We start from the raw sequence: 27,835 nt of genomic DNA on the forward strand, positions 1-27,835 counted from the left end.
TCAGTGTCCCTCGGTACAAGAGTCAGAGACAACAGGCTGCTAGTCCCCTCCAGACCATGAGGCCAGGGCAGCAACCCATCCCCTGCTTCCTCTGTTCAAGAGACCTCTCTACACAGAGCGGGCTTTTGGAAATCCAGAATGTTTAGCCCAAGTGAGTTAAGACCCAGTGAAGGGAAAAGATAGGCACTGGTGAGCAGAGGGGCTCTGACTGTCCCCCAGCCCTGCCAGTGATGCGATTCTGGCGGCCCGTGCCTGCAGCAGAGGCGAAAGCGCTACCCCGCTCCCAGGATAGCCTGTCCATCCATCTTCGGGGCAGCTGTGCGCTGCACCTGATTTATAAGGCCGGGTGGCGAGGACACTCCTTCTTTGGTGCTCTTGAGAGGAAGGTGCCTGGCCTGCCCAGCAGGCGCTGAGGGCCCTCAGAGTGGAGCCGGGACGGGGAGGACCTGTCGGGGTTGAGGTGGGATGTTTATTGCGATGCCTCTTCTGCTTCCTTCCCTGGGCAGCTGCCTACTCATGTTTGTCGTTACCTGTTTTGTTCCAGATGCCCCCACCAGTGAGAACGCCAAGGCCCCGGAGATGAAAGCCCGGAGGCCAAAGAGCTCTCTTCCTTCCATGCTAGGAACGGAGAGTAAGTACTTGTTCAGCTCTTCCAGGCAAACCCGGGACTGAGGGCCGGCCTCTTCCCTGCCTGTGCTCCTCGGAACCTGGCCCCTGCCACCACCCTGGCGCCCTGTGAGCTCCCGGTGACCGAGCCACTGGCCTTTTCTCTCCCCTCCCACCTCTCCAAGGCCTGAGTGGTGTTACACATCCACATCCTCTGGCAGCGTCACTCAGGCCCCTTCTGCTTCCCACCAAGAACCCTGGGAGACCTTCCCCTAATCTCTCTCAGTTGAGTCTTTCCTGCCACATAGACCTTCTTACACAGTGGCTCTGATCAGATCACCCCCGGTTGGAGCGGTCCCCAGAGCCCACCAGTCCCGTGCAAGTGAACCTCTCACACTTTGCCGTCCTGGCACACCTGCCACGTGTGGGCACACATTCTGACATCCAGCCTCAGCCTTTCTTTCCAAGCGCTGCCCCCCAGCTCCTTACTCCTATTTCATCCTCAAGCCAAACTGAGCTCCTCTGTGTGCACCGGACACCCCTGTGTTCCTCCCTTCTTGCCTTTGCTCTGGCACCTCTCTTGTGGGACAGACTCCCACTGAAAAGTCATCTCATCCCTGAGCTCGTCTTCGCTCCAGCTGAAAGGAACTCGTCCCTCCCGTGAGCCCCCATAGCACTCAGCATCCCCCTTCTGCCGTTGGCTGTCCTCTTCCCAGGGTCACGGTGCCGTGTCTGTGTCTCATCCTCCTTCCTCCTTTTTAAGTTCCGTGGGCCTCCGGCTGGGCCAACTTAGGGGTGCACGTTTCAGGATGCCAGTGCCGTGACCTGCTCATAGAAAGGCCTTACCAGCATCTCTTAAAACAAACTTGCAGCTGTGGTCTAAATAGCCAAGCAGGGAAGGGGCTTCTCCTATGACTCTGCCTCTGACTCTCTCCCTCTTTTTGGATCTTGGCTTCCCCCAGAACCCCTTATAAGCTTTTAGGCACTGTGCCTAGGGTCCACGGTGCTTTTACAGGCCCACAAAAATATTTCAATATCTTATAAAATTAGGGAAAAATTTAACTTTTAGGTCAAAGAAAATGTTTTAATTCATAACATTATTATATTCATCTTTATACCAATGCAGTTGTAAAGTATAATTTATGTATGTATGTATGTAAGTATATACATTTTTTTTTTCTTTAGTGAAGAGAAGGAGCCTTCAAAGGCAAAAGTGCTTAGACTCCCCAAAGGGCATAATGCAGCCCTGGCTTCCGCTACTGATTAATTATTGGTCTAATTTTGTTAGAAGTATGCTTCGAAAACTCCAACTTTAACAAAAGATATGGGGTTGCTTAGGCATCCCCAACACACTCTGTGTTTTAAAAGAACAAAAGACAAGACAAACTCTTAATTACCCATACTAATAAAGGGAAGTGAGCTAGATTCATTCAAAGGCTGCCTCTCTTTTTTCCATTACAAGGCAGTGTTCTGTAACTTAGTTTTATTCTCATCTCTTCAAAGCAACCTATTTACCTTCCCAATGAGGAGTTTGGGTTCCTCATGCACATACCAGGGCAGCCAAATTGGAATGATCATTTCTCATGGATATTTAACCACTGGGAGCCTCCGATTATCAAAAGTGGACGTTTAATAATAAGTTGTTGACAATGCATAAACAATTCTAAGAAAAACCTAGTGAGAATGGGTTAATGATTTTATCTTCCGAAAGGATTTCTTGGGCCTGTGTTCTATTTAGTTATGGGAAAAAGTCCTCGGGAGAGACATGGGATCTCATAAGAGCGCCAAGTGATGGTGAACTGGGTCTGATGCGATTGTTCTCCTCTCCTGGGGGCAGAAGCAGGAGTGCCTGGCGTTCGAGCTGGGAGGTCAGCAGCCTCCTGTCCTCAGCTCTGGCACACCTACTCCAGTGAGATCCCGAGGGAAGTGAGGTGGGGTCAGAGGAGAGCCGTGAAAGAGGAAAACAAACTGGAGACAGTGAGCTGACCCGGGACCTGGGCTCTTTGCCCTGGAGAAGAGAAGGCTGTGGAAAACCCCAGCCAAGTTGTCATCATGCAGTTCCAGGGCAGGGGCTCTCCACCCTGGCTGCATGTTAGATTCACCTGGGGAGCATTTAAAACCACTGCTCCCTGCTGCACCCCAGCCTAATTAGATCAGAATCTCTGGCAGTGGGACCCCGGCTTCAATGTATGTTTACGCTCCTGGGCCATTCCAAGGTGCTGTCAGCCAGGCTGGAAACCAGCTGTCCAGAGGGAAGCCCGGTGCCCTTGCACCGCTGGTCTTGAGAAGCAGAACCGGATCCCCTCTACTAACTCCATTAAATGTGGAACCACCGCGGGCCCCCGGCCCAGGTCCTCAGGGCACTTGCATCACCTGCCTTTAGGGAGAGAGCAAGATGCTCTGGTGGAGTCTGGACGCCATGGTTCTTTCCCCTCCGAAGGGTGCAGAGAAGGGGGCTCAGTGGGCAGTGCTGCTCAGAGGGAGGGGCAGCTGAAAGCGCTTCATCTCCGTGGCAAACAAACACATTCGTGACTGCATCAACTCCAGCTGACACTGCTTGTCTGCTGAAGGGGAATTTCACTCTGTGTAGAAAGCCTTCACGTTGGAGTTACAGACAGATGTCTTACTCCCAAATGAATGGAAGTGTGTGTCTCTATGTATAGTAATGGCCATGTTGAACCCCTCTGCCAGCCCACGCCTCCTGCCCCCCATCATCCCATCCTGTCACTCCCTGGGGCACTGAGAGCATTAGCAGTGTTTTTTCCTTAGAAACCTGCAGAGTTTCCTGGGTGCCTGTGTACCACCGTGGGGCTTCCTTCCCAGGAGGCTCCTGAGAAGGCAGCTGCCCAGAGATAGGGAATGAAGGGGGTGTCTTTTAGGTCTGCACCCCCAGTTCTTTTCTCACTTTGGGGGATAATTTATATGATTTATCAATTACATAAGTTAAATATGCATGCCTTCTTGTTTAAACATTTTAACTCGTACAGAAGTTTACCAAGTACAATGTGAAAGCCCTCTTTCATCTTACCCCGAAATTTCACTCACCTCCTCAGATATATTCACAATTACTTTTTTCTGAATATTCACATATACACATGCAAATATTTCAGTTGGATTTTTTTCTCACAGAAATGGAATTATGCAGTCTGTACACCTCTGCAACTTGCCTTTTCCTCTTAGCATTGCCGTCCCCAGTCCCAGACATCTCTGTTTCCATGAGAAAGCCCAGATTCTCACGTTGCTGAGTGGTCTGGCTGTGTATGTGTGTTCATTTTCATCAAGGGCTGGGAAGTACCTAATCTAACCAGGAAATCCATCTTTCCTCCAGTGACCGAGGGAAGGCTGAGTGGTTTCCTTGTCAAATAGATGGTGGCCAGATCCCTGTCTGCATGCCCTCCCCTCCCCAGCTCGGATGTTCGGTCCTGTGAGGGAGCTGTCAGGTGTGAACGTGGACGGTGCTTGTCCACGCTGGCCTGAGAGCCCCTGGGGGCACCGCTGCTGCCTAGCTCTGGGGAGCGTGAGGGAAAAGCCAAGCTGATTTGCCCAAACCCAAGGGGCCGGATGAGAGAAAACTGACGAGAGTACAAGTTAACCTGCCAGACACCAACTCACAAGTACAGAAGTGAGGAGAGGGTCGTCTGGGAAGATTTTGGGATGAGGGAAACGCTAGGCCAGGTTATGAAAGAGGAAAGGAATGTGGTTTGGTTGAGGAGGAACTGTAACACTCCTCTTGTAAGGGGAGACTGGAGGGAGGAATGCGCAGGTACTATCGTGAGGACCCCCGATTCAGTCACCTGCCCATCGCACAAAACAAGAGTTTTTTGAGCACCCATGCAACAGGCATCATCTGAGCCACTCAATCTATGTCGCTTCAGGCAAGTCTTATTCAACTGAGCTACAAATAGTTGTTCCCATTTTACAGATGAGCAAATCTGAGTCTTAGAGAACTAAACTGTCTTGCCCAGAGTCTCACAGCTCACAGCTAGTTACATGTGGGCACTGTGAGGGCAACCCTGATCTCCGTTCCTCCCATGCCACCCCGTGCCTTCCATAGTCTCAGGGCCATCCCTTGTGCTGCCCACGCAGTGGACACCGTCCACCAGCGGGGACAGAGGTCTGACTGCCATCAGAGCTGGGGGGAGAAGAGGGTGACAGCCGGCATGCTTCCCTGCTTCCTGGATCTTGAGACCTGTCAGGGTCTTTGCCGCATGCCTCTCAATGGGAATTTTTTTCTAACTTTATTTTGATATAATTTCAAATTTACAGAAAAGGTGCAAGAATAGTACAAGAAACTCTTGTACACCCTTTACTTAGATTCATCAATTATTTGCATTTTGTTCCATTGTTTTGTCATTCTCTATGTATAAACTCATATATATATACACCATTCATCAAATATTCATATCTATATATCTATATAGACTGTATATATACTATATATACAGTATATCTGTTCATATATATTCACCATTCATCATATAGACATATATATACCGTTTACAAATAGAGACATCATGCCCTTGACCTCTAAATATCTTCTGTGTGTCTCCTAAGAACATAGCCACAATGCAGTTATTAAAATCAGGACATTTAACATTGAACCGATACTCTTTAACCCACGGTCCCATATTCAATTTTTGTCAATTGTCCCACTATCCTTTATGGCTGCTTTCCCCCATCTTGATGGGAATTCAGTCTCAGCACTCCTGGAAAACATTATGCACTCCTCCAGCCCAGAGTGGGTCGTCTCCCACCTTTGGAGAGAGAACGAGAGAGACGCGCGTGGGCCCGGGGGAGAAGTATCCTCCACTTGTGACGGGGATGGGGGGCGTGGGTAGACAGCAAGGTCCTTCCTTGTTGGACCTCCAGATGCCCATTTACTGTGCCCGGTGGGGCAGTGCTCAGGCACAGGGTATAGCCAAACAGCCCCTGCGCTGGAGAGCAGGAAATGAACCTCTTGGTTCTGCCTCTAATTGAACACGTGGCCTTAGTCAAAGCCCTTCCTCCCTCTGCACCTGTCAAACGGGGACTTTCTCCAACTGACCCCCCAGGCCTTTTCCAGCTCTGACATCAAGCCATTCAATAGAATGCTTTTCTTTGGAGTGATACAGCACAGGTGGGGTTGGCCAACACCCTCTGTATCATCTGGTACATGAAGGGTGGAAGCTCCAGCAAGCATGAACACACAGCAGCAGAGATATCCTGATGGGAAGGAGGCCATATGCATAGAGTCCAGGCTTAGGGTGTCCAGCTGGAGGGGATCTGACTGGAATTTTGTGTGAGAGAGGCATTGATGGGGCTGAAGGATGGTTTGAGAAAATACAGAGAGGCACTGCCAGTGCGATAACAGGCTCAGGGGTTCCTCCTATCAGTCCGTAAAGCTGACGGTCTTTTAGAAAAGAGATAGAGGAACATCCACAAGGTGCTTTTACAACTAGGGGACAGGAACCAGTGCCTCTCCATCTCTGAAATTTCAGTTCCTGGTGTGAAGTAGGGATATAACAAGTATTTCACTTTTCATTCAAATGTATTTATGAGTTCCCCTGCTTCTGGGATCTGGGGAGGATGCAGGTGGGACACCACTTTATATTCCATGCCTGGCCTTGGCCTTGAGCTTCACCTCTGATATCGGTCACTTTGACCTCACTGAGTACTATCCCAGATTACGATGCTCTTAGATATCTTTGCCTTGGTCTCCTGTATGTGTCTCTCTCTGAAACCAAAAGTCAGTCACCTTGAAAGCATCTTTGGATATTCAAAAGCAGTGTCCAGTTATCCAGAAGATTTTCTCCAGGATCAAATCTTTCTTTTGATCAGACTCTCTCCAGGATTCAGAGGGCTGGGAGGAAATGCTGGAGAGGTTAAGACTTGGCATCAAGACTTGCTTGACAGGGAAAGATGTGGGACCCTGGGAGAGAAGTGGGGGTATTTCCATGAATGTCTTTGAAAGCTGGCACCAACTCCTGGTTACTCCCAACCAAAATACTGGTCTCTGAAGAGTGACGGTGGTCATGCCACCCTCCACCACACCACGCATGTGGACCTGTGCTTCCACCCCCGGGCTGCCACCTCCAGATCCTTCCCAGCTCTTCCATTGTCTCCCACAAGCCAGTTCAGTGGCAGGATGGGTCCTCCCGGGCGAGGGCCTGGAGGATGCCCATCAAGCAACACCGACACTGCTGTCCTGGCCGTGCTGGGCTGCCTCTTTCACAGCTGTCCTGATGTTCTGTGCCCTGGGGGCTCAGGGCTGGGTGTTTGCAGTAACAAGAGGAGCAGTGTTCCTCTGGAATCTTCTTACGTGACAGCCTTTGCTATGAGGGGATGTGTATAGGAAATTTGCCCAGAGATGTTCATTCTGGGAAAATGACTAATATTTTTCCACAGGTTTGTAAGGAGGGGTTGGAAAGGGCCTAATGTGTGTGGGGGGAGGGAGAGGGACATTGTTGGGGGATTTTCAAGTCCCCTGGAGCCCTGAGCCTCCCCCAGTGCAGGACAGTGAGATTCAGCCTTCCATCCCCAGGTCCTCACCGCCACCCTCCTGTTCTGACACAGCCCTGCAGGGTGGGTGCTCTCCCTCCACACGTCACCCAACCCGAATCCCCTTCAGGAGCTTGTGGCAGAAAGTTAATGCTGATTTTGGGAATTGTGAAGGGTTTGATGTCTATTTTTAGCTAGCTACCTAAAAAAGGAAATGTCCCCAGAGAGGCAGAGATCCAGGGACCTCCCTGTACCCTGGGCTGTTCATGCCACCTCCCCAATTCCCTTTGGCTTTCCATTATCTCAGACCCTTTTGAAGCTGTAAGACCCGCCTTCAGGCTCTGTAATTATCTACCAATTGCTGGCTCTGATCTTTCTGGAGATCACTGGAGAGAGGGACTCATGTGTCTTCAGATTGAGCAGTCTGGAAACTTCTGTGGGGTGCTGACCTCTGCCCTCCCAGGGCAGAGGAAGGTTCATGAGACCAGGACTAGGTGGGTGGGGGCAGGCTGGGGCAAAAGCAGAAGATGGATTACCCAGACAATTGGAGGCCAGCCTTCCCAGCCCAGCCCCATGTTTCCCAGGAACCTTCTAAATTCAGTGCTTTGATTTGTGATGTTTTTATTGGGCTGCTTCACTTCTTCCAGCCTCAGTCTCCTGTCTGGGGTGGAAGGCCCAGCACCTGGCAGCTTCGATCTAATTGGTAACAGAGCAAGGGACCTTCTCCTTTTTGTGGAAAGTTGCACAAGGATTCAAGCCAATGGGCTTTATCTCTGAGCATCAGAGCCCAGGGGTGGGTTGGAGTGTTCTCGGGAATTCCCATGTTAACAGAGATCCTCGGGGGTTCCATTCATTCCTTTAAGAGCTGTTTTCTAGCCTGTGCCAGGTACTGAGCTACGCATTGGGGATACAGAAAATGAACAGGATGGGCCCCGTTCCTGTCCCCAGGGAGCTTGCTGGGGTATATGCATGTTGGGGACAGGTTTCTGCAATTGCAGTGCCTTGTGATGACTGCTGATTGAACTGCCTTGGAGGGGCATGGAACCCAGCCTGGCAGCAGTGATGCGTGAGCTGAGACCTGTCCCAGAATGTGCAAGAGTCAGCAAAGAGTTGACAACAAAACCCTGGCATTGCAGAAACTGAAAGGACTTCAGTGTAGAGTACAGAGCAGTGCCCCCCAGAAGCTGGCACAGGAACCAGCAACATCCACACCCCAGGAAGGTCAGGAATCTGTGTTTTCAGCAAGTCTCCCGGGTGATCATCATGCACGCTAGATTTTGAGAACCACTGGCACTGAGCATACAGGGCATGGGTGAGGGTGTTGCCCAAGAGTTAGAAAGAAGGCTGGGGATGAAAGTCGGGGACAAATCTTGAAGGCCCTTGTCTGGTGAGTTGGACTTGATCCTAAGAGGCAGTGGGCAGCCACTGGAGAGGTTTCAACAGTGGAGTGACATCAGACTTGCGTTTGAGAAAGACCACTTTGGCCACTGAGTGATGGACCTATTAGTGTGGGGACAGGGGACCAGAGGTCTAGGAGGTGGTACAGTTAGGACTAGAATGGTGACAGCGGGGATGTGGAAGTGGGACCAAGGAGATTATCTTGTCGACGGAATTGAAAGATGTCAGTTCGTGGCCGGATATGGGCAGGGAGGGGCCTTGGGAGGAATGGGGATGAACAGCAGTATGGGAAGAAGAACTGGACTTGGTTTTGGATGTGTCGGGTTTGCGGTATGTGCCTAGGGAGATGGTGTCAGGTAGTGGGATGTATGGGTGGGCCCAGGAGAGAGGTCTGGGCTCCAGGAAGAATGAGGGCAGCAGAAAGAGGGATAAAAAGGAGGAACTCAGAGAAGTTTGTGGAGTTGGAGTTTGGGGGGCCGTGCTGCACCAGGAGGGGTGTACCACCGAGGGCTGACTGTCTGGGAGAGGGACAGACCCAGTGGCAAGGAGAGCGAGGACACTCTGCCCTCCTTGCCTCACCCTGTGTCTGGGGTTTGCAAAGATGGTTGGATTTCATTTTCCTTCTGTGCTACTCCTCTCTGACAATGGCTAGCACAGAAAGTTTGCGGTGCTGGAGAAGGGGGTGAGGGACAAAGGGCTGACAGCAATAATAAGATAATAAGAAGGGTGCATCCAGACGAAAAGAAACTAGTTAGTGGCCCAAGAAGTACTGAGAGCTTGGGCATCTGGACCAGCAAGAATTTTCCCTCTACTGAGGACCTGAACTGGGGAAGGAGCTTCAGGTGCAGCATGAGCGACCTCGTGTAGGTATAAAGCTGACGTGACCAACAGTGTGGAGACTAAACAGGTGAAGGAAAGTACAGAGCAGTCCTCTGGGGATGTGTTTGGGGAAGAAAGGTGAATGGGTGGTAGGGCTGGTGTTAGAGCTTGCACTTTATTGCTATACCTTCTTTACAATGTACCTTAATTCTTTACAACAAATTTTATTTATTCTTCCCACATTCTTTGAATGAGGAAACTGAAGCTCCAAGAGGTTAAATAACAGGCTCTAAGTCACACAGCTTGGGAAGTAACAGGGCGGTATTCAAACCCAAGTCCAGTGCCAGAGCCTATGCCCACGGCATTTCTGTAAAAGGACAGAGAAAGGTTTCAAGGACCTGATTTGAGGATGGGGCAGAGTGTCAGCTGGAGTCAAGAGGAAACAGGAGGAAAGCAGCCATACTCTGGGCAGCAAGAGGGTTAAGTCCTGTTTCTAACTTGGCCACATGTCGTTTTATAAACCCAGCAAGTCATCTGACTTTTATTCAAATCCATCTCCTTTTTCATGAAATGGAAACAACGTGAAGTGCCTTGCTTGTGTTTGGTTGGGGTAAGAACCCAATGAGAAAAAGGATGATGACATCATGGGTTAGAAACTCAACTTGCCGAGTCTAGCTCTCTACGAGAAACCAGGTTTAGAATCCAGTGACTCTGCTTTCTAATCCATTAAATATGTTCTCCTAAGCCCAGAACGCAATTAATGGACTTCAGCAGACGGTCCTATAAAATATGTATAGACTAGGATACAGAACATTGTTAACGTTTCAAATAGTTGTTACTGATAGGAACCAAACCAGTTTCAAATGCTAACCAGTTCAAACAGGAGACGCTCGAAATTTGTAGAACTACCATAAAACTTTGGCCTTCAATCTTATTTAACTGTAACATAGAAATATTGCTATTAGTTCAGGCTCTACTTCTGGCCAGGTAGGTTTACCCAGAACCCCCAAGAATAGTATAGGGGGGCACTTTGGAGTCATCTGCTTCCACTTTGTGCCCTTGCTTGCCTCCTGATTAACTCCTCGCCCACCACTCCCGGGGCTGGCACCCTTCTTCCCTGGCCCCAGAGCTCATCCACAGCTGCCGTGTGCTAGGGCCGCCATAAAAAAGTACCGCAGACTGGGTGACCTAAACATCAGACACGTATTGTCTCACGGTTCTGGAGGCTGGAAGTCCGAGATCAGGTGTCGGCAGGTTTGGTTTCTCCTGAGGCCTCTCTCCTTGGCCTGCAGGTGGTGGGCTTCTTGCCTCACACGGCCCTTTTTCTGCATGTGCATCCCTGGTGTCTCTCCGTGTGCCCAAATTTCCTGTTCTTATAAGGACACCAGTCGGTTTGGATTAGGGCCCACCCTAACAGCCTCCTTTTAATTTAATCACCTCTTTATAAAGTTCCTGTCTCCAAATATAGTCATATTCTGAGGTATTGGGGTCTAGGGCTTCAACATATGAACTGTGGGGGACACCACTCAGCCCATAACAACAGCCCTCCACACAGTTGCTCTGAAGAGATGGCTTTCCCTCTCCCAGGAGGTCAGATCCCGGCTCTGGTAGGAGCCCCTCTTTCCTTCCCTCGAGGGCTGCTCTCTTCCAGTTGTGCCATCTCCCTTCCAGCTGCCCTGGGTGCAGAGGAGCAGGGGGCTTTGTGGCTCAGCCAATTCTGAGAGTTCCATGTCCCATCCAGTACCCACTCCCAAGGGATCTGGCTTTCCCAGGCTCTTCCCTGCCAGCATCTCTGGGCTCTCCCTCTCCACCTAGTCCTAACCTTCTGCTTTCACACCTGTTCTCTTCTCTCTCACCTTGGAAGAAACGTTAGCTTGACATTTCCTCTTCTTCACCCTGCTTCTCTTTATCCCTTTCACCTCTGGAATTCTTGATGGATTAGTTGACTCCCTAGCTGTTTCCTTGAGAATCTACTCTAGAGCAACTTCTGACCCCACCATCCCACAGAACCTGCCCTCTCAAATACCACCCATCACCTGATGCTGGTCGTATCTTCCCAGTGCCCATCCTCCTCCACCCTGGGTTTCAGGGACAGTCCTTCCACAGCCGCTCTCCTTCATCCCAGCTGCTCCCTGCGAACATCACCTCAGATCAGACCCTGGCCCCTTCTAACCTTTCACTGTACTCTTTCCCCAAAGAACTGACCCATCCTCACAGTTTCCATTAATGATTGCATGTTGGATCCCGAAATCTTTCTCGTTCAGCTTCCACCAACTATCTCTAGAATTCTGATCCTGGGCTTCTAGCCAATACACAGATTAAACTCTTTCATCGACCACATTTTCTTGAGCCAAGCCAAACTCCTCGTCTTTCACTCCTAGATTCCACGTTCCATCGATAAAATTTTTCCCATTTATTCAAGCAAGAAGTCCCTGAGAAATCTGTGTTCCTCCCTCTTGTTTAGCCCCTAAATTCTTTTAACTTTTCTTCCATCTCTTATTGGTATTTTATTTTCTGCTGCCTTTGCCAAGGCTGGACCTTGATGTGTTTCTCCTAAGAGTATGGCAATAGCCTCCTAATTGGATATTCTTGTGCCCTGGAACTGGAAAGACCTCCAGGGGTCCTCTAGCCCAGTTGGACTGCTGTTTGTGTCAGGACTCCCTGTTACTCAGGACAGAGACCTAACTCTCAAACTTGACATTCTAGACCAGCACTGTCCAATAGAACTTTCTGTGATGATAGCAGTGCTCTCTGTCTGCACAATATGGAAGCCACTAAACATGCATGGCTATGAGCACTTGAAATGTGACTAGTGTGACCGAGGAACTGAATTTTTTATTTTCTTTAAATTGTCACACCATCTTCATGCCACTGCTCTCTGAAACCAGCCCTGTGCTTCAGCCACCCTCCACCAAACATCACCCTGACTCTCTACTGAGTCACTCTGTTCCTGATCAGTGGGGCTCTTCTCTCCAGGTCAGATCATCTCGACTCCTCAGGTCCACCCTGTGTCCCACCTCCCAGCCATCTCCTCAACAGACGCTGCTTTCTCTTTCTCCCTCATTTGAACAACTACATCATGTTGGCTGGAGAAAACATTGTTTAACTTTCTGTTTAACTTTTATTTTGAAGTAATTTCAGAACTATGGAAAAGTTGCAAAAATAGTACAAATATTTCTTGTATACCCTTCATTCACATTCTTCAAATATTAATGTTTTATCATTTTTGCTTTATCATATGTTCTCTCTCCTTCTCTTCCTCTATTTGTCAACCTCTCTTTCCTTCTACCTCTTCACAAACACATATACACGTATACATACATACATACATACACATTATTTTTTATGAACAGTTTGAAAGTAAGTTGCACATGTGGTATCCTCTATCCTCAATACTTCAGTATATATTTCCTAAAAACAAGGACAATCTATTATAAAACCACAGCTATTTGATATAGTGTGGTTAGGGAGGATCTCATTGGTTAAGCAACTCTTTCCCATTTTTCATATTATAATTTACATACAGTAAAATTCACCCATTCTATTGCACAGTTCTTGACAAATGCGTATAGTCCTGTAACTACCACCACGACCAAGATATGGTTTCTACACCTTAAAATATGTCCTATGCCCCTTAGTAGTCAACCCCTCCCCACCCACCTTTTCTCTGTCCCTACAGTTTTGCCTTTTCTAAAATGTCCTACAAATAGAATTATACAGGACACAGCCTTTGAATCTGGCTTCTTTTAGCAGAAGAGAAAGATGAATCATTGAGATTCATTCATGTTGTGTATATCAGAAGTTTGTTCCTTTTTATTGATGAGTGGTATTTCCTTGTATGAATGTACCACAGTTCATTCATTCTCCAGTTGAAGGACATTTGGATGACTTCTAGTTTTTGGCAATCACAAATAAACCCACTACAAACGTTCATATACAGGTGTTTGTGTGCATGTAGGTTTTCATTTCATTTGGATGAGTATGTTAGATAACTTTTGAACAAAGACCTGAAAGAAATATGAAAATAAGCTATGAAGATAGCTGATGATATTTTTACGTATTCACCATATTGCTATTTAGACAAATGAATAGGTTTGTGTGGCAAAACTGGTCTGTTTGGGTCATTTTTCTTATGTGTGTTATTTGGAGAATGGGGGGGTAAGAATGAAGGAGACCATTGGTTGGTTCATTCATTTGTTTGTTCACTCATTGATCCATTCAACAAACATTAAAAAAAATAAAAGCCACAGTCCACAGTCTGTGACCCAAAGGAAGCCTGAGACCCTTGGATCCACACCAAGGACTAAATTTAGTCAGTTTATCTGACATAATTTCCCTTATGAGTTTCCTGAAAGTTAGGGTAAGAGAAGAGTTAGTGAGTTTGGGGTTATTGTCATTGAAATGGACAATGGAAGCTTAAGCATTTTTCAGAGTTTTTATCTCCCTGGAGGCTCCAGGGACCCCTCCAGAGGCCCTGTTGAGAAGTGATACTCATTCGCTCATGAAGTTGTCCATGTGAGACTGCAAGGTCTCCAGAAAGACATACTCAAGGGAAGGCTCTATCTGGATGAGGGGCCAGTGGATAAGACTATGCCCTCCTAGGATTCAGGAGCCTTGTAAAAAAAAATAACAGGAAATAACCTGTGAACTTCTTTGTTTCAGGTGATGCAACTGTGAAAAAGAAACCTGCCCCCAAGACACCTCCGAAGGCAGGTAATTGGTCACAGCAACATTTGTGGGCAAGGGAGTCATCTGCCATGAGGGGTTTACCCTTTGCTCTGCTAGACTGACCACTGGGGATGTGGTCCCACCCCGCTCCCCGATTCAAGCTGTGCATTATTCAGGCTGAATTTTCCCCAAGAGTCTCTTTTCACCTTGGTCCCCCACCCTCTTCCACTACTTGCCTTTTCTCCTGCTTCCCTGGTATGGACAGCATCACACGATACTTTCCCATCCCTTCTGTGAAATCCTGCTCACCTCTGTGTCCTCCAGTCTGCCCCTTACGGAGATAATCCACTTTGTGCTGTTCTCATGCTCTGCTCTGTATGTCCCTGTTATAGGAAGCCCTGTCTGTTTTCCATGGAAAGACATTTGAGGATGTGAACCATATTGAGCCTGTCAGCCAGGGTGACCTGGAGGTTAGAAGGCAAGATGCTCTGTAATTAATAAAGGAGTAAGGTCACAGATTCAAAAAATTAGGGTAAGGCACAAATTCCAGAACAACCAACAAACGGAGAATCATGCCTTGTAAATTGTGTGGGTCACTTCTGAGGGAGTCAGGGTCAAGAGACCAACAAACCTAGCAGGTCCGTCAGCCCAGGTGTCTGAAGCAGTGGTCATTGCTCCGTCTTACCCTGAAGGTTCCGGAAGGTGAGAGAGGAGCAACAGACCAATGTGGCTGGCAGCGTCGAATGGGATTAGACTGTCTGAGGCTCCCTCCTCCTCGGAGCTCACGCTCTCCCTTGTCCTCCCCCAGCCGTGCCCCCGCAGATCATCCAGTTTCCTGAGGACCAAAAGGTGCGCGCAGGAGAGCCTGTGGAGCTGTTTGGTAAAGTGACCGGCACCCAGCCCATCACCTGCACCTGGATGAAGTTCCGAAAGCAGGTCAGTAACAGAGGGCAGTGGCCCGAGAACAACCCGCACAAGTTGCAGAGCAGTTCTGGGCCGAAAGGGATAAGAAATGCTGTGACGAAGGGCAGCGTCACTCTTCATCACAGGGGCCTGAGAAGTGGGAGAGCCCCTCACACCCCTGTCACCCACCCACCACATCTGAGCTCTTAATGACCTTTTCTTCTACATCTAGCAAGAATGCCTGTTTTATAGACAATTTGTGTGATAGAGAAGAGTATGAAGGAAAAAACAGAAACCACCTATGGCCCCCACCTGATTTTGGTATCTCTGTCTAGAATTCTACTCGGAGTCAGGAAAATAGAACCAGGGACCTAAATGACCTCTCAGACTCTTGAGCTTTCTGTGATTCTGTGCCAGCTCACTGAACCCTATCTGTGGCAACCACTTAAACTTACCACGTGCTGGAGAGATAAAAGTGCACCTGAGTATTTGAGTAGATAAATTGTACGTTAAACAGAATTTTGGCTTACTGACCCAGAAATCTAACTTCCATTTATAACAACAGTCCTACGGGGAAATGTTTGAATTTCTAAACAACCAGTTCCTTTTAGAGAAACTTGGGGAGGCTGGCCATTTTTCTGATCGCACGTTGGTAGTGTGTGCCCATGTGCCTGATCAGCAGGGCCCCCAGATCTCAGGCTGGCCCTGGATCAGGAACTCTACAGAAGGTGTGATGACTTCTTCTGAGCCCTCTGTTGCTCTATTTCCAACCCATTCAAATTGTCCTGAGGCCCAGAGGTGGGAGGCTAGTACTGGGGAAGAAGGAAGGGTTGGACTCAAAAGATGAAGAAGAGAAGCTGGCCTTATCCCAAAGCATGTTTGCTTGGGTTTTGTCTGGGCTAGTGGTGTCTGAAGTAAGATGGAATCTCAACCCTCTTCAGAGACATTTAGCCAAGTCCCGGCTCCATCCAATAGAACTTTCTGTAGTGATGTAATTGTACTATGTCTGTTATCCAGTAGAGTAGCCACTAACCATATGTGGCTATTGAACACGTGAAGTGTGACTAGTGCAACTGAGGAACTGAATTTTACACTTCAGTTAATTAAAAATTGTTATAACAGCTTTGTTGAGATATAATTCACACACCATAAAATTCATCCTTTTAAAGTGTACATATATTCACAAGGTTGGGCAACCATAAGAATTTTCTAATTCCAGAACATTTTTATCACCTCAAAAAGAAACCCCAGACCCATTAGCAGTCATTTCTCCCCTTCCCCCAGACCCTGACAATCTCTAACCTGCTTTCTGTCTCTTTGGATTTGCCTATTCTGGGCATTTCATATAAATGGAATCATACAATATGTGTTCTTTTGTGTCTGGGTTTTTTTCACTTAGCATTATGTTTTCAGGGTACATCCATGATGTACCATGAACCAATATTTTATTCATTTTTTATGGCCAAATAATATTCCATTTTCTGGATGTACCACATTTTGTTTATCTGTTCATCCGTCGATGGACATTTGGATTATTTGCCACTCAACTAAAATTTGAATAGCCACATCTGGCTGGTGACTATGTTATTTGACAGCACAGAAGAGGTCAGAACCCACTGGGTGGGCTTTGTAAGTGACTTTGATCAAATGTGTTCTCCCACCATCCCATCCCAGAGCAGTGGAGGGGACTGGAATGAACCCCGTTTCCCATCTGGAGCAGAGAGTGACAGCTCACTCCCAACCACCAGACCCTGCTCAGCACCCTCCCTGCTTGTCCCAGATCTGGACCCTGTCAGGGCAGCTTGGCTCTGGATGCAGGAGAGGGGGAAGCTCAGAGTCCAGACCTTAGGGGGTCTTCCCTGCTTAGGGGGAAGCTCGGAGTCCAGACAAGACCAGCCCCACGCAGCTCAGGCCACTGTATCCACATCCCCAGGGGCGAGGAGTGTGGGTCGGAGCCCCCTTCCTTTCTGGCTCAAGTCTCCAGTGCCTGCCCCACTCTCTGTCCCAGATCCAGGAGAGTGAGCACATCAAGGTGGAGAACAGTGAGAATGGCAGCAAGCTCACCATCCGGGCTGCACGCCAGGAGCACTGTGGCTGTTACACTCTGCTGGTGGAGAACAGGCTGGGCAGCAGGCAGGCCCAGGTCAACCTCACCGTTGTGGGTGAGTCTGGGGACGGGGCGTAGGGAAGGCGGGATGATGGACTTCCAGGCCTCATCTCCCGGGGCCACTCCTTCAGCACGCGTTCCCTCTGCCCACAGGCTCCGTTTCTCCATGCTCTCCCACTCCCTGCTCTCACACTGTTGCTGCCCTTCATGCTTGTTGAGAATCCCGGACCTTGCACACACAGCGTTTTCCTCTTCCTATGAATCCCCTGCCGGTTTCCCTTTCTAGCCAGACTCTGAGCTCTACCACTCCAGCTCTCTCCAGCTAGCCCCTGTGACCCCTTCTCCCCCTGGTCCACTGCCTGCCCCCAACCCCAGTCCCCTTGCAAACCCTCACCTTGAATCAGTGCTGCCTTTCAACTTCACTGCCGCTCTGCCTGAGTTTGGGGCACGGCAGAGAGACCACATCCATCTGCAGCCTCAGTGCTGGGCTCTGTCAATGTCCAGGCTCAGCCAAGGCGTCAGTGCTGGTCAGTGCCCTCTCCCACACCCTGAGATAGCCATTCCTCGAGACCCCCCTACCCTGCAGGCCTTGGCCACTGGCCTCTCTGAGAAATAGGAGGTATCAGGCATGAACTTACTTAGCTTGGTGGTCCCACACCTGCAGGCGTCTATCTGTCTCCGTGCTGACTCCACCCTCCAGGCTCTGGGTGTTTCCCACCTTTCTCCTGTGCTCCGGACCCCAGGCTCTTGAGGGCTCCAACACCCCCCACCCCCATTCTCTTCAACTTCTCCCCAGTTTCTCCCATAAATGTTGCCAGGACTCTCCCATCTTCACCGTGCGCACAGGCACACATAACTCCTGCAGTATCTCATCTCACTCTGGCCACCCTAGCATCTTTCTCCTGCTCTCTCTTCATGACCAAACCCTCTGAAAGAGCCAGTCTCTCCTCTGAGTCTCCTTCTTCACCTCCCTGGCAACAATCTTCAACTCCCTATAGCCTCACCCCCAGGACCCATTAGTCTTCTGGGACTACCCTTCTGAGGTCACCTTGCCCTCCTAATCCCCGATCCACTCCCTTTTTCTTATCTCCTACATCCCAGGATTGAGTTCAGAGTCTGTCTCCAGACTGATTGTCAAGGTCACTTTTTCCTCTCCATCTCAATCACTGTGTTTTTCATGCCCTGGTCAACTCTCTCCTGAAATATCAAACTAGCTTCCTAACTGGCCTCCCACTGTCCGTCATGCTCAGCCCACTGCCCCCCCCCACGTGGCAGGCGTTCGGGACAGCGAAGGAGCAGCAGATGGATAGTAAGCTGGGCCTAGAGCACTTGTGGGCCTTCATACGTGGTGCACACGAAAGCCGTTCACCTGGTGTTCTTTTTTTTTTTTTTTAACATCTTTATTGGAGTATAATTGCTTTACAATGGTGTGTTAGTTTCTGCTTTATAACAAAGTGAATCAGCTATACATATACATATACATATGTCCCCAAATCTCTTCCCTCTTGCGTCTCCCTCCCACCCTCCCTATCCCACCCCTCTAGGTGGTCACAAAGCACCGAGCTGATCTCCCTGTGCTATGCAGCTGCTTCCCAATAGCCATCATCGGTTTTACGTTTGGTAGTGTATATATGTCCATGCCACTCTCTCACTTTGTCTCAGCTTACCCTTCCCCCTCCCCGTGTCCTCAAGTCCATTCTCTAGTAGGTCTGCATCTTTATTCCCGTCTTGCCTCTAGGTTCTTCATGCATGACCTTTTTTCTTTTTTTTAGATTCCATATATATGTGTTAGCGTACGGTATTTGTTTTTCTCTTTCTGACTTACTTCACTCTGTATGACAGACTCTAGGTCCATCCACCTCACCACAAATAACTCAATTTCATTTCTTTTTATGGCTGAGTAATATTCCATTGTATATATGTGCCACATCTTCTTTATCCATTCATCTGTCAATGGACACTTAGGTTGCTTCCATGTCCTGGCTATTGTAAATAGAGCTGCAGTGAACATTGTGGTACATGACTCTTTTTGAATTATGGTTTTCTCAGGGTATATGCCCAGTAATGGGATTGCTGGGTCGTATGGTAGTTCTATTTTTAGTTTTGTTTTTTTTTTTAATTTTATTTAGTTATGGCTGTGTTGGGTTTTCGTTTCTGTGTGAGGGCTTTCTCTAGTTGCGGAAAGTGGGGGCCACTCTTCATCGCGGTGCGCAGGCCTCTCACTATCGCGGCCTCTCTTGTTGCGGAGCACAGGCTCCAGACGCGCAGGCTCAGCAATTGTGGCTCACGGGCCTAGTCGCTCCGCGGCATGTGGGATCTTCCCAGACCAGGGCTTGAACCCGTGTCCCCCTCATTGGCAGGCAGATTCTCAACCACTGTGCCACCAGGGAAGCCCTATTTTTAGTTTTTTAAGGAACCTCCATACTGTTCTCCATAGTAGCTGTATCAATTTACATTCCCACCAACAGTGCAAGAGGGGTCCCTTTTCTCCACACCCTCTCCAGCATTTGTTGTTTGTAGATTTTTTAATGATGGCCATTCTGACCGGTGTGAGATGATATCTCATTGTAGTTTTGATTTGCATTTCTCTAATGATTAATGATGTTGAGCATCCTTTCATGTGTGTGTTGGCAATCTGTACATCTTCTTTGGAGAAATGTCTATTTAGGTCTTCTGCCCATTTTTGGATTTCACCTGGTTTTCTTTGATCTGATCCCCTTTCTTTAGTTTCCTTAGGTCAGGAGTTTTATCTCTGGGAAGGCCAGTGGACCAGAGGCTCAGGGAACAGGTTTCTCATCTATAAAAGACAGGAGAGACCCTTGACCCCCTTGCTCTCCCTGTGGTGACTCCGGATGCTTATTTTAATTGTCTCCTCCTGGAGTCAGGAACACTTTGCAGGCGGGGGATTGGTGCTAGTGATCCAGTTCGCCTTTCCACTTAGACCGGAACCTGAAGTATTGATTTGGTGCCACGCCCCCACGCGTCAGCTGGCAGCGGTTTCCAGTTTTCCTTGGTGTTCTCTCTCATCTGCTCCTGCTGGGGGAACTTTAGGGTCAAGTCCATGGAACTGCTTTTCTGCGACCAGTGCCCCCTGCCCCCTTGCTCCCCACGGTGCCACCCGCTCCCCTCCCCCATCACCACCACACGGGCTGCAGTTGTGGCCTTTTATGGTTGAGTTTCTCATTCTCCTCGGCCAGTGCTGACAGGGCCATTGGCGTGGCTGTCCGCCAGCTGGCAGGAGCAGCATGTTAAATGCCGTCCTGGGAGGGGAATGGAATGGAGGGGAAGGGCTTTCTGTCTGCTTCCCCCTTGGAGAGCTAAGAATAGAATTGCTCAATAAAATGAGGACTCACGTTGATGGATACAGCAAATCCACATTCATTCAGAGCCTGTGGATTTAGAATCAGTCCAAAGTAAATCTGGATTAAGCCCAGGTTTACCTGCATGTCTCTAGGGACATCTGTGTATTATCTGATCAGGGTTGATTAAGTAGATGTAAAATGTAAATGAGATGAAACAGGAATTGTTTGGCCTACTCCAGACAGTTTCAAGCACTTTGGAAGCACCCATTTGTAAGCCAGCTAAATAAGGCCAGTTTAGCACAACTTCTACTAATTAGCGGTAAACTTCTCTTCTTGTATGTTTTTTAAAGCACCCCTTTCTTTTCAGATAGTCTGACTCCTATTTTTTTAAATGATGATAAAAATTAGCCTTTCTCTGGGCTTCCCTGGTGATGCAGTGGTTAAGAACCCACCTGCCAACGCAGGGAACACAGGTTCGAGCCCTGGTCCGGGAAGATCCCACATGCCGCGGAGCAACTAAGCCCGTGTGCCACAACTACTGAGCCTGTGCTCTAGAGCCCGCGAGCCACAACTACTGAGCCCGCACGCCACAACTACTGAAGCCCACGTGCCTAGAGCCCATGCTCCGCAACAAGAGAAGCTACCGCAATGGGAAGTCCACGCACCGCAAGGAAGAGTAGCCCCCGCTCGCCACAACTAGAGAAAAGCCCGCGCACAGCAACGAAGACCCAACACAGCCAAAAATAAAAACATAAATACATAAATTCATTTAAAAAAAATTAGCCTTTCCTTCAGTTACTTTAAATGAGTGACGTTTAGCTATCTTGAAGGCTTATTATTATTATTATATGTTAAAAGGCAGTGCAGAATTTGTGATGCGCAGGGGGCCTCTGCCCACGAGTGGGCCTCCAGCCTCAGCCTCGGAAGGGTGAGGGAGGGGCCTCTCGGGCAGGAGAGAGCAGCTGGACCCAGATGAAGTCCTTCATGTGACTTGTCCAACACAAGAAAAACAGGCCACTCTGCATATCTTTAAAGGAGAAAAACAAAGCAGAGAGAATCCCAGATACCCAGTAATCCCCCAATACTATCTGAGCTTGGAACTTGCATGATTTTTAAGGGCAGGAGATTTCTCATCGTAATGCTTGGCTTGGGCTTAAGCAAGATGCATTCTTGATCTTATTCAGCCTGATAGCTGGGAAAATAACAGGCCCCTGGAGTGAGGGTTCAGAGACCTTTTAGAATCTCCTTTTGGCTCTGTCACTGGCCAGCTGGGTATTCTTGGTAAGCAAAGTGCCTTGCCTAATCCCGAAGGGCCGGGATTACCCAAGTAGATAGCCTGGGGGCCCTTGCAGCCCTGCCGTTCTCTAAAAGCTGCAGGTGGCTGCTGAGGTGCGAGTGAATGGAGGCCCAGGTGGGGTTAGGCGCAGTCACAGGCCATCTTCAGACACACAGGCACGCGGAGGCTGCCAGCGCAGTTGCCCCAGAGGAGCAGCAGAGATGAGATCCTCCGTTTTCCCAGGAGTGAGAACATTTGCTGAAGAGAAAATCCTGGAACTGGTACCATCGGAGCCCCTTCCTTTAGACTCAGCATTTCCCATTCTGCTAGTCAGGTCTCCAGGGAGCCATGAAAGAATTCCAAGGAAGCATGGGGCTCGGGGCCCCAGACACTGAGCCTGCCTGGCCTTTGCCAGGCCATGCCCAGGCCTCCCTCCCAGACTGAGTGCGTCTGTTTCTTTGGCCTGGAGAACAGGCTGTTCTGAGGACGTCTGTTCTGTCCTGAGGGTTTTCGTCCCCAGCTCATCCAGCCTCCATGTGGAGCTCCGTAGGTTGGAAAGAACAGAAAGCATCAGGCTCAGCCCCTGGCTCCAAGGGCAGGCATGCGGGTGGGGACTCCTAATCTCCTATGACTTCAGACTTGCGTCTGTTCTGAACTCCTTAATATGGCATCAAATTCCTTGAAAGCATTGAGGTTTCACTTTGAATTAAAGCCACCCTCCCCAAACTTTGCATCTTCTCTCATGCTGCAGGCAGTGACATATGTCCTGTGTCAGTTCTCTCTCTTTTAGCCAAGAGACTAAATTTGGGACAGGGTAGGGGATTAATAGTACCTTTTCCAAAATACCCATTTCTCAAAGTTTTCTTTTCTTGACCAAAGCAGGAGGGGAGAATATCAGTCAGTGGGGTGTATCTGTATTCGTCATCTCAAACTACAGGACATTAAACGTGTCCAGTCAGAAGTTTTCCAGGCATTTCCTTTGAGGGAGGGAGGCAGGGAGTCTGTCTTTCATCTTTCTTTAGGCCTTTTTACTTCCTTAGCTGGGTCTTGAGAGGACTTGAACCACTTGCCTGTAAGAGAGTCTAGAGTAATAAACATCTTAGCCAACACCAAAGATATTTCTAATAAGACCAATATATCTTTCAGAACAAACAGTTTTTCTAAGAGAACATACTGAACAACCAGTGAAACTGGTTCCATCATAGGAGGCCTCCAGAGTGACTGCCACCGGTGGGGAGTGGCTGTCACAGTCCCAGAGTCATTCCAGGGCGAGTCAACCCAGGCTGGGGTGGCTGGGTATGGATGGCTTCCAGGCAGTGCGTTCTTGGCTGGATGTAGAAGCAGCAGGGCTTGGGGGAGGGGAGAAAATGAATATGTATGTGTATATGTATATGTGGATGTGGATGTGTGTATAGGTATGTATGTATGTGTTTGTGTGTGTATGTGTATGTATGTATAGGTGTATGTGTATGCATATGTATGTGTATGTGTTTATGTATATGTATACATGGACACACACACACAGGCATATGCTTAAGTCATTTGCTGGGATTTTCTTTGGCCTTCCTACCTTGCTGAGGGGTAGGAGAGTAGGAATCAAGTACTTTACCTGGGTTTGCTTATTTGATGCTTGCAAAACCCCTAAGAGGTAGATATATATTAACCCCATTTTCCAAGTGAAAAAGACAAACTTGTCCTGGAAGTTAAGGAATGAGCTGGAATTCACATAGCTTATAAATTCACAGAGCATAAAACATGGCTTTTAATTGCTAGTTTGGGGAGCTCTAGGACTCAGATTGTCTTGGAGGGGATGAAGGCTTAGTGAACACTGGTATCTGTAACTAAACCAACCACCTACAGAGGCTAAATCTGAAAAATAGAATTCTGTTCAGATGAGTACCTGCCAAAAATCAGCAAAACTAAAGAACCTCATTAATGAACACACTGACTACCGTGATTTGCCTTGAAGTTGGCAGTGTTACTGGTTCTTAGCATTACTGGTCTGAATGGGAAGGCGGCCAGCCAAAGGGGCCGCTCCTAGTTTGTGTCCTCAGCTCATTTCCTGGCCCTCAGTCAGGGATGATTGTGATTTGCTACTGTGGTTCGCTTTGAAATTCTCTATCTCATTTTATAGCAGTCCTAGGAGGATGACAGAGAGAGGGTAGGAGTAATTTTTTATATATTATAAAGTTAGAAATAAACTTCTGCAATAATGATGACAGTAAAGGCTACTCAAACAAGACGCTTTTCTAAGAACATCTCACAACAACCTTGTGATCCAGTGCTATTATCATGCACATTTTACAGAGGAGGAAACTGTGGCACAGAGAGGTTAGCAAGTAATGAATGAAGACAGAGCTGTATTCAAACCCAGTGTGTGACTTCAGAGCTCACTGTGCTGTACTGACTCTCAGCGGGGCAGGTGTTTCCCAGGTCCCAGAGAAAGTGGAGACTGACCCCTGGTTATGTCACAGGTCACTGACCTCAGGCCTGAAGGGGACACACACACACACACACACACACACACACACACACACACACATTGAACTCTCTCTCAAAGCATATTTTTGATGGGAAGCAGTCCACGCCTCCTGGGCAGCTTCCTAGGTCTGTTTACACTGAGAAATATGTTTATGACTTGGGCAAAGCACAGGAAACCATGACGTGTAGACTGGAAACTAGCCAAAAAAGAGGTTTTTTTCTGAGCAAATTGGTATTTGCGGGGCTTTCCATATAGGCAGGTGTGTACATAGGTGCGACCGTGTGGATGAGGGAAGGAGAGCCAGGACCAGGGATCGCAGCTCCTGTTCTCCAGGCTTCTCCCTCATGACAGAGCAAATTAAAGAACTTCTCTTCCTGCAGTCCTGCAGAGTTGGGTGATGTTGTGCTTCTGTCTCTGCAGACAAGCCGGACCCCCCGGCCGGCACGCCTTGTGCCTCTGACATTCGGAGCTCCTCGCTGACCCTGTCCTGGTACGGCTCCTCGTACGATGGGGGCAGCGCTGTACAGTCCTACAGCGTCGAGATCTGGGACTCGGCAGACAAGAAATGGAAGGAACTAGCCACATGCCGCAGCACCTCTTTCAACATCCAGGACCTGCTGCCTGACCGAGAGTATAAATTCCGTGTGCGCGCGATCAACGTCTATGGAACCAGTGAGCCGAGCCAGGAGTCTGAACTCACAGTGGTGGGAGAGAAACCTGAGGGTAGGCTGCCTTCCTTTCATCACTGGCTTGAGATAAATGTGCATGACTTACCTTGTGTGTGTAGAAGCCTGAACTGAGACGGGTACAGGGGAACTGACAAGACATCACTGATGACTGGCAGCGTCTTTTGGGATCTTGATTTCCAATGTTGGGATGCTGATCCATACTCTAAAAGAGGTACCTATGATCCTTCAAAAAATATTGAACCACCAGTTTTGGTACACTCCCACCAGGGGCGATGGTGTGTTAATCAGGAGCACAGTCCTGGAAAGCGGGAGCTCAGGTAGACCTACAGTTTCAACGTCTTGCCCTACCCACTCATCCAGCTCCCTCCTCTCTTGCACTCATATTTGAGGGTGAACTCAGTGTCAGGGAAGACCAATAAAATTGGGAGCATAAAATCTAACAAGGAGGACAGCTAACTATAATGAGATGGGCTGCATCCTATTAGACCAGTATAAACAAATTGCGGAGACACAGCAGAAAGCATGAATAATTTTGCCATGAAGGTTGGGAAAGACTTCCTAGACGTAATACTTATGCTGAGTCTTGGAAAAAGGAATAGGATTCCAAGAGGTAGGACAGATTGGGAGAGGCATTCCTCGCAGAGGAAACAGCGTGAGCAAAGGTACAAAGTGGTAGAAATGCATGGCATTTTGAGACTCTTGTGTGTGGCCAGGGCATATGCTGTGTGAGATAGAACAGGAGGAAGCAACACAAAAAGGACAGTGTGGGTAAAATTGTGAGTTCATCAAAGGTTTTCAGGCAGGGGCTTGATGCAATTAGATCTGTTTTTTTAGAAAGAGAGTTAGAGGAAGAATAGACCTTTGCAACTCAAGGGGTGGTCTGGACCACTAGTCTTGGGATCCTGGGAGCTTGTTAGAAATGCAGACTGTCTGCACCCCACTTCCCTAGTCCCTTCAGAACCTTCATTTTAACATTATCCACCCTCACCCCGCCATGGATTCATATACACTTGAAAGTTCGAGAAGCACTGGAGTGGACTAGGGGGGTGAGATTGGAGTCAGTGAAATACCGGTTGAGCCTCTGTGGTGTAGTCCGGGAGAGGTATAGTAAGGGCTCCTTAGGAGGTGGAATTGACCATTCCTGATGACTTTTGGGGCAGAGAATTCAAGGGAAAAGTTAGAAGAGTCTAAGATTACTCCCAGGTCCCAGCCTGGGCAACTAAAGACAAGTTCAAGAGCCATTTAGAGGTTGATTATTATGATTCGTGGTGGCTAACATATATTAAACACTTGCTGTATGCTAACCATACATTAAGCACTTTACGTGCATTATGTCACGCATCTAACTCAACGAAGTAGATACTGTTATTACCCCCACTTTACAGATAGGGGAACTGAGGTTTAGAGGGGTGAAGCTACTTGCCCAAGGTCACAGAGCTTGGAAATGGTGTGTTGAAGCTTGAACTCAGAGCTGTCTGACCCTGAGCCTGAGCTCCGTTGGTTAAACTAATGGAGGAGGCCAGGCTGCCTCCCAGTGACTTGGAGGTTAGACAGCAGGGAGTTCAGAGAAGGTGGAAGTTCTGGTTTCAGTCCTGTTGAGTTGAGGTGTCTGAGGGATATCCATGGGGAGGGGTCTTCAGACTGTTGGATGGTTGAATCCAGAGCTCAGGAGAAAGGTTTAAGCTCCAGCTACAGGTTTGGAGGGGGGTCTTCACTATTTAAATGGTAATTGAAGCCATGGGCACGGAGAGGGGGGTAAAGAAAGTCTACACTGATACAGAAATGAAGGAGCCTGCATGACCAGGAGAAGGGACTGAGAGGGGAGAGAACCAAGGGAAGGCTGGAGCTGTGTTGCAGAAACATGGAAGCAGCGAGTGGCAAAGAGGAAAGAGATGAGGATGCAAGAAGATCTTTGGATTCAGCCCTTTGATAAGCCGTGATCTTTGAGAGCAAAGTCCATAGCGTTTCCACAGGGTGGAAAATGGTTGGCCTGGGGCTAAGGAATAAATGGAAGAAGGAGAGGCCAGGAGTATGGAATGTTACTTCAAGAAGTTTCACGTGAAGAGAAGAAAACGAGTGCTGTGAATTTAAGATGGAGGCAAGGTTGGGGGCAGGGAGGAAGGTGGAGGGAAAACAAGTGAAAGGCTTCTAGGAGAAAAGAGATGTGAGGTAGAGAGAAGACTAAAGGGCCAGGAGCTGGACAGGGCGCAGGTCCTGAAATCACCATATAGCCAGAGGCATCAGACGTATGGAAACTGTCATTACAGTTTGATACCCCTCTTTAGTTTCAAAATTTAGGCATAAAACAGATATTAAACTTTACTTTCAAATTAGATGAGGGCTCCAGAAAGAAAGTTTGGAGGTTGCCAGTGGGAAACACACCAAATTTACAGTTTTGCCTGTGCAGCCGTGTCTTGGGGGCCTTTGCCCAGTGAGCCCTAGAGATCCCCAGAGGGCAGGTCTCTCTGACAGCCACAGTGTGCTGTGGCGGCGTGGATCGCGGAGCCCGGCCCGTGGATCGTGGAGCCCGGCCCGTGGATCGCGGAGCCCGGCCCGTGGATCGCGGAGCCCGGCCCGTGGATCGTGGAGCCCGGCCCGTGGATCGTGGAGCCCGGCCCGAGAGAGCCCTGCCAGACCTCTCTGCAGTTCCATGGGGCTCCTGCCCACTAGCCGCTCACAAATGTCTCTGGGAGAAAGAGTGACAAAACTGCCATCGGCCGCCCTTTGACATGCGCAGAACGGGGAGCAGACTGGTTGGAGTGGGCGGGCCGGGAGAGGCAGCCAGGTTCCAGTCTGCATGTTTTTAGCATATTACTTTGTCCAAGAAGGTGACTCCCAGCTTCTTAGAAAAGTGATAGAAAAGGGGTAACATGGCAGTGAGATGTGCATTAGCTGCAAGGGAAAACTTCCAGGTCTTTTAGGGCATATACCAGGAGAGACTGTAGAATACCTGTTGAGCCCCACACAGAGGACCAGAGGCCACAGGAGCTGCGCGTGTGGCTCTTAGCAGGCCAGGACAGCAGCTTCCAGGGCTGTGAGGACGGTCTATGGGGAGGAGGGGCTGGGACCACTTGGCTCCAGGCAGGTGGCCTCTCCCTTCTTGCCTGA

At 48.8% G+C, this 27,835-nt stretch overlaps 1 protein-coding gene across 13 annotated transcripts in view; it reads left to right on the forward strand.

Moving 5' to 3' along the window:
* The window catches only part of MYLK (myosin light chain kinase), a 272,517-nt gene that overhangs the window by 207,370 nt on the left and 37,312 nt on the right, over window positions 1-27,835 (forward strand). For all 13 annotated transcript variants that reach the window (XM_057544900.1, XM_057544907.1, XM_057544909.1 and 10 more), the window contains 5 exons: window positions 545-631; window positions 13,963-14,013; window positions 14,777-14,904; window positions 16,880-17,033; window positions 24,459-24,761. In XM_057544900.1, coding sequence (XP_057400883.1) covers window positions 545-631; window positions 13,963-14,013; window positions 14,777-14,904; window positions 16,880-17,033; window positions 24,459-24,761 — 723 coding nt within the window. The remainder of the gene's footprint in view (window positions 1-544; window positions 632-13,962; window positions 14,014-14,776; window positions 14,905-16,879; window positions 17,034-24,458; window positions 24,762-27,835) is intronic.

This window comes from Balaenoptera acutorostrata, chromosome 4 (genome assembly GCF_949987535.1).
Source record: "Balaenoptera acutorostrata chromosome 4, mBalAcu1.1, whole genome shotgun sequence".
NCBI lineage: Eukaryota > Metazoa > Chordata > Mammalia > Artiodactyla > Balaenopteridae > Balaenoptera > Balaenoptera acutorostrata.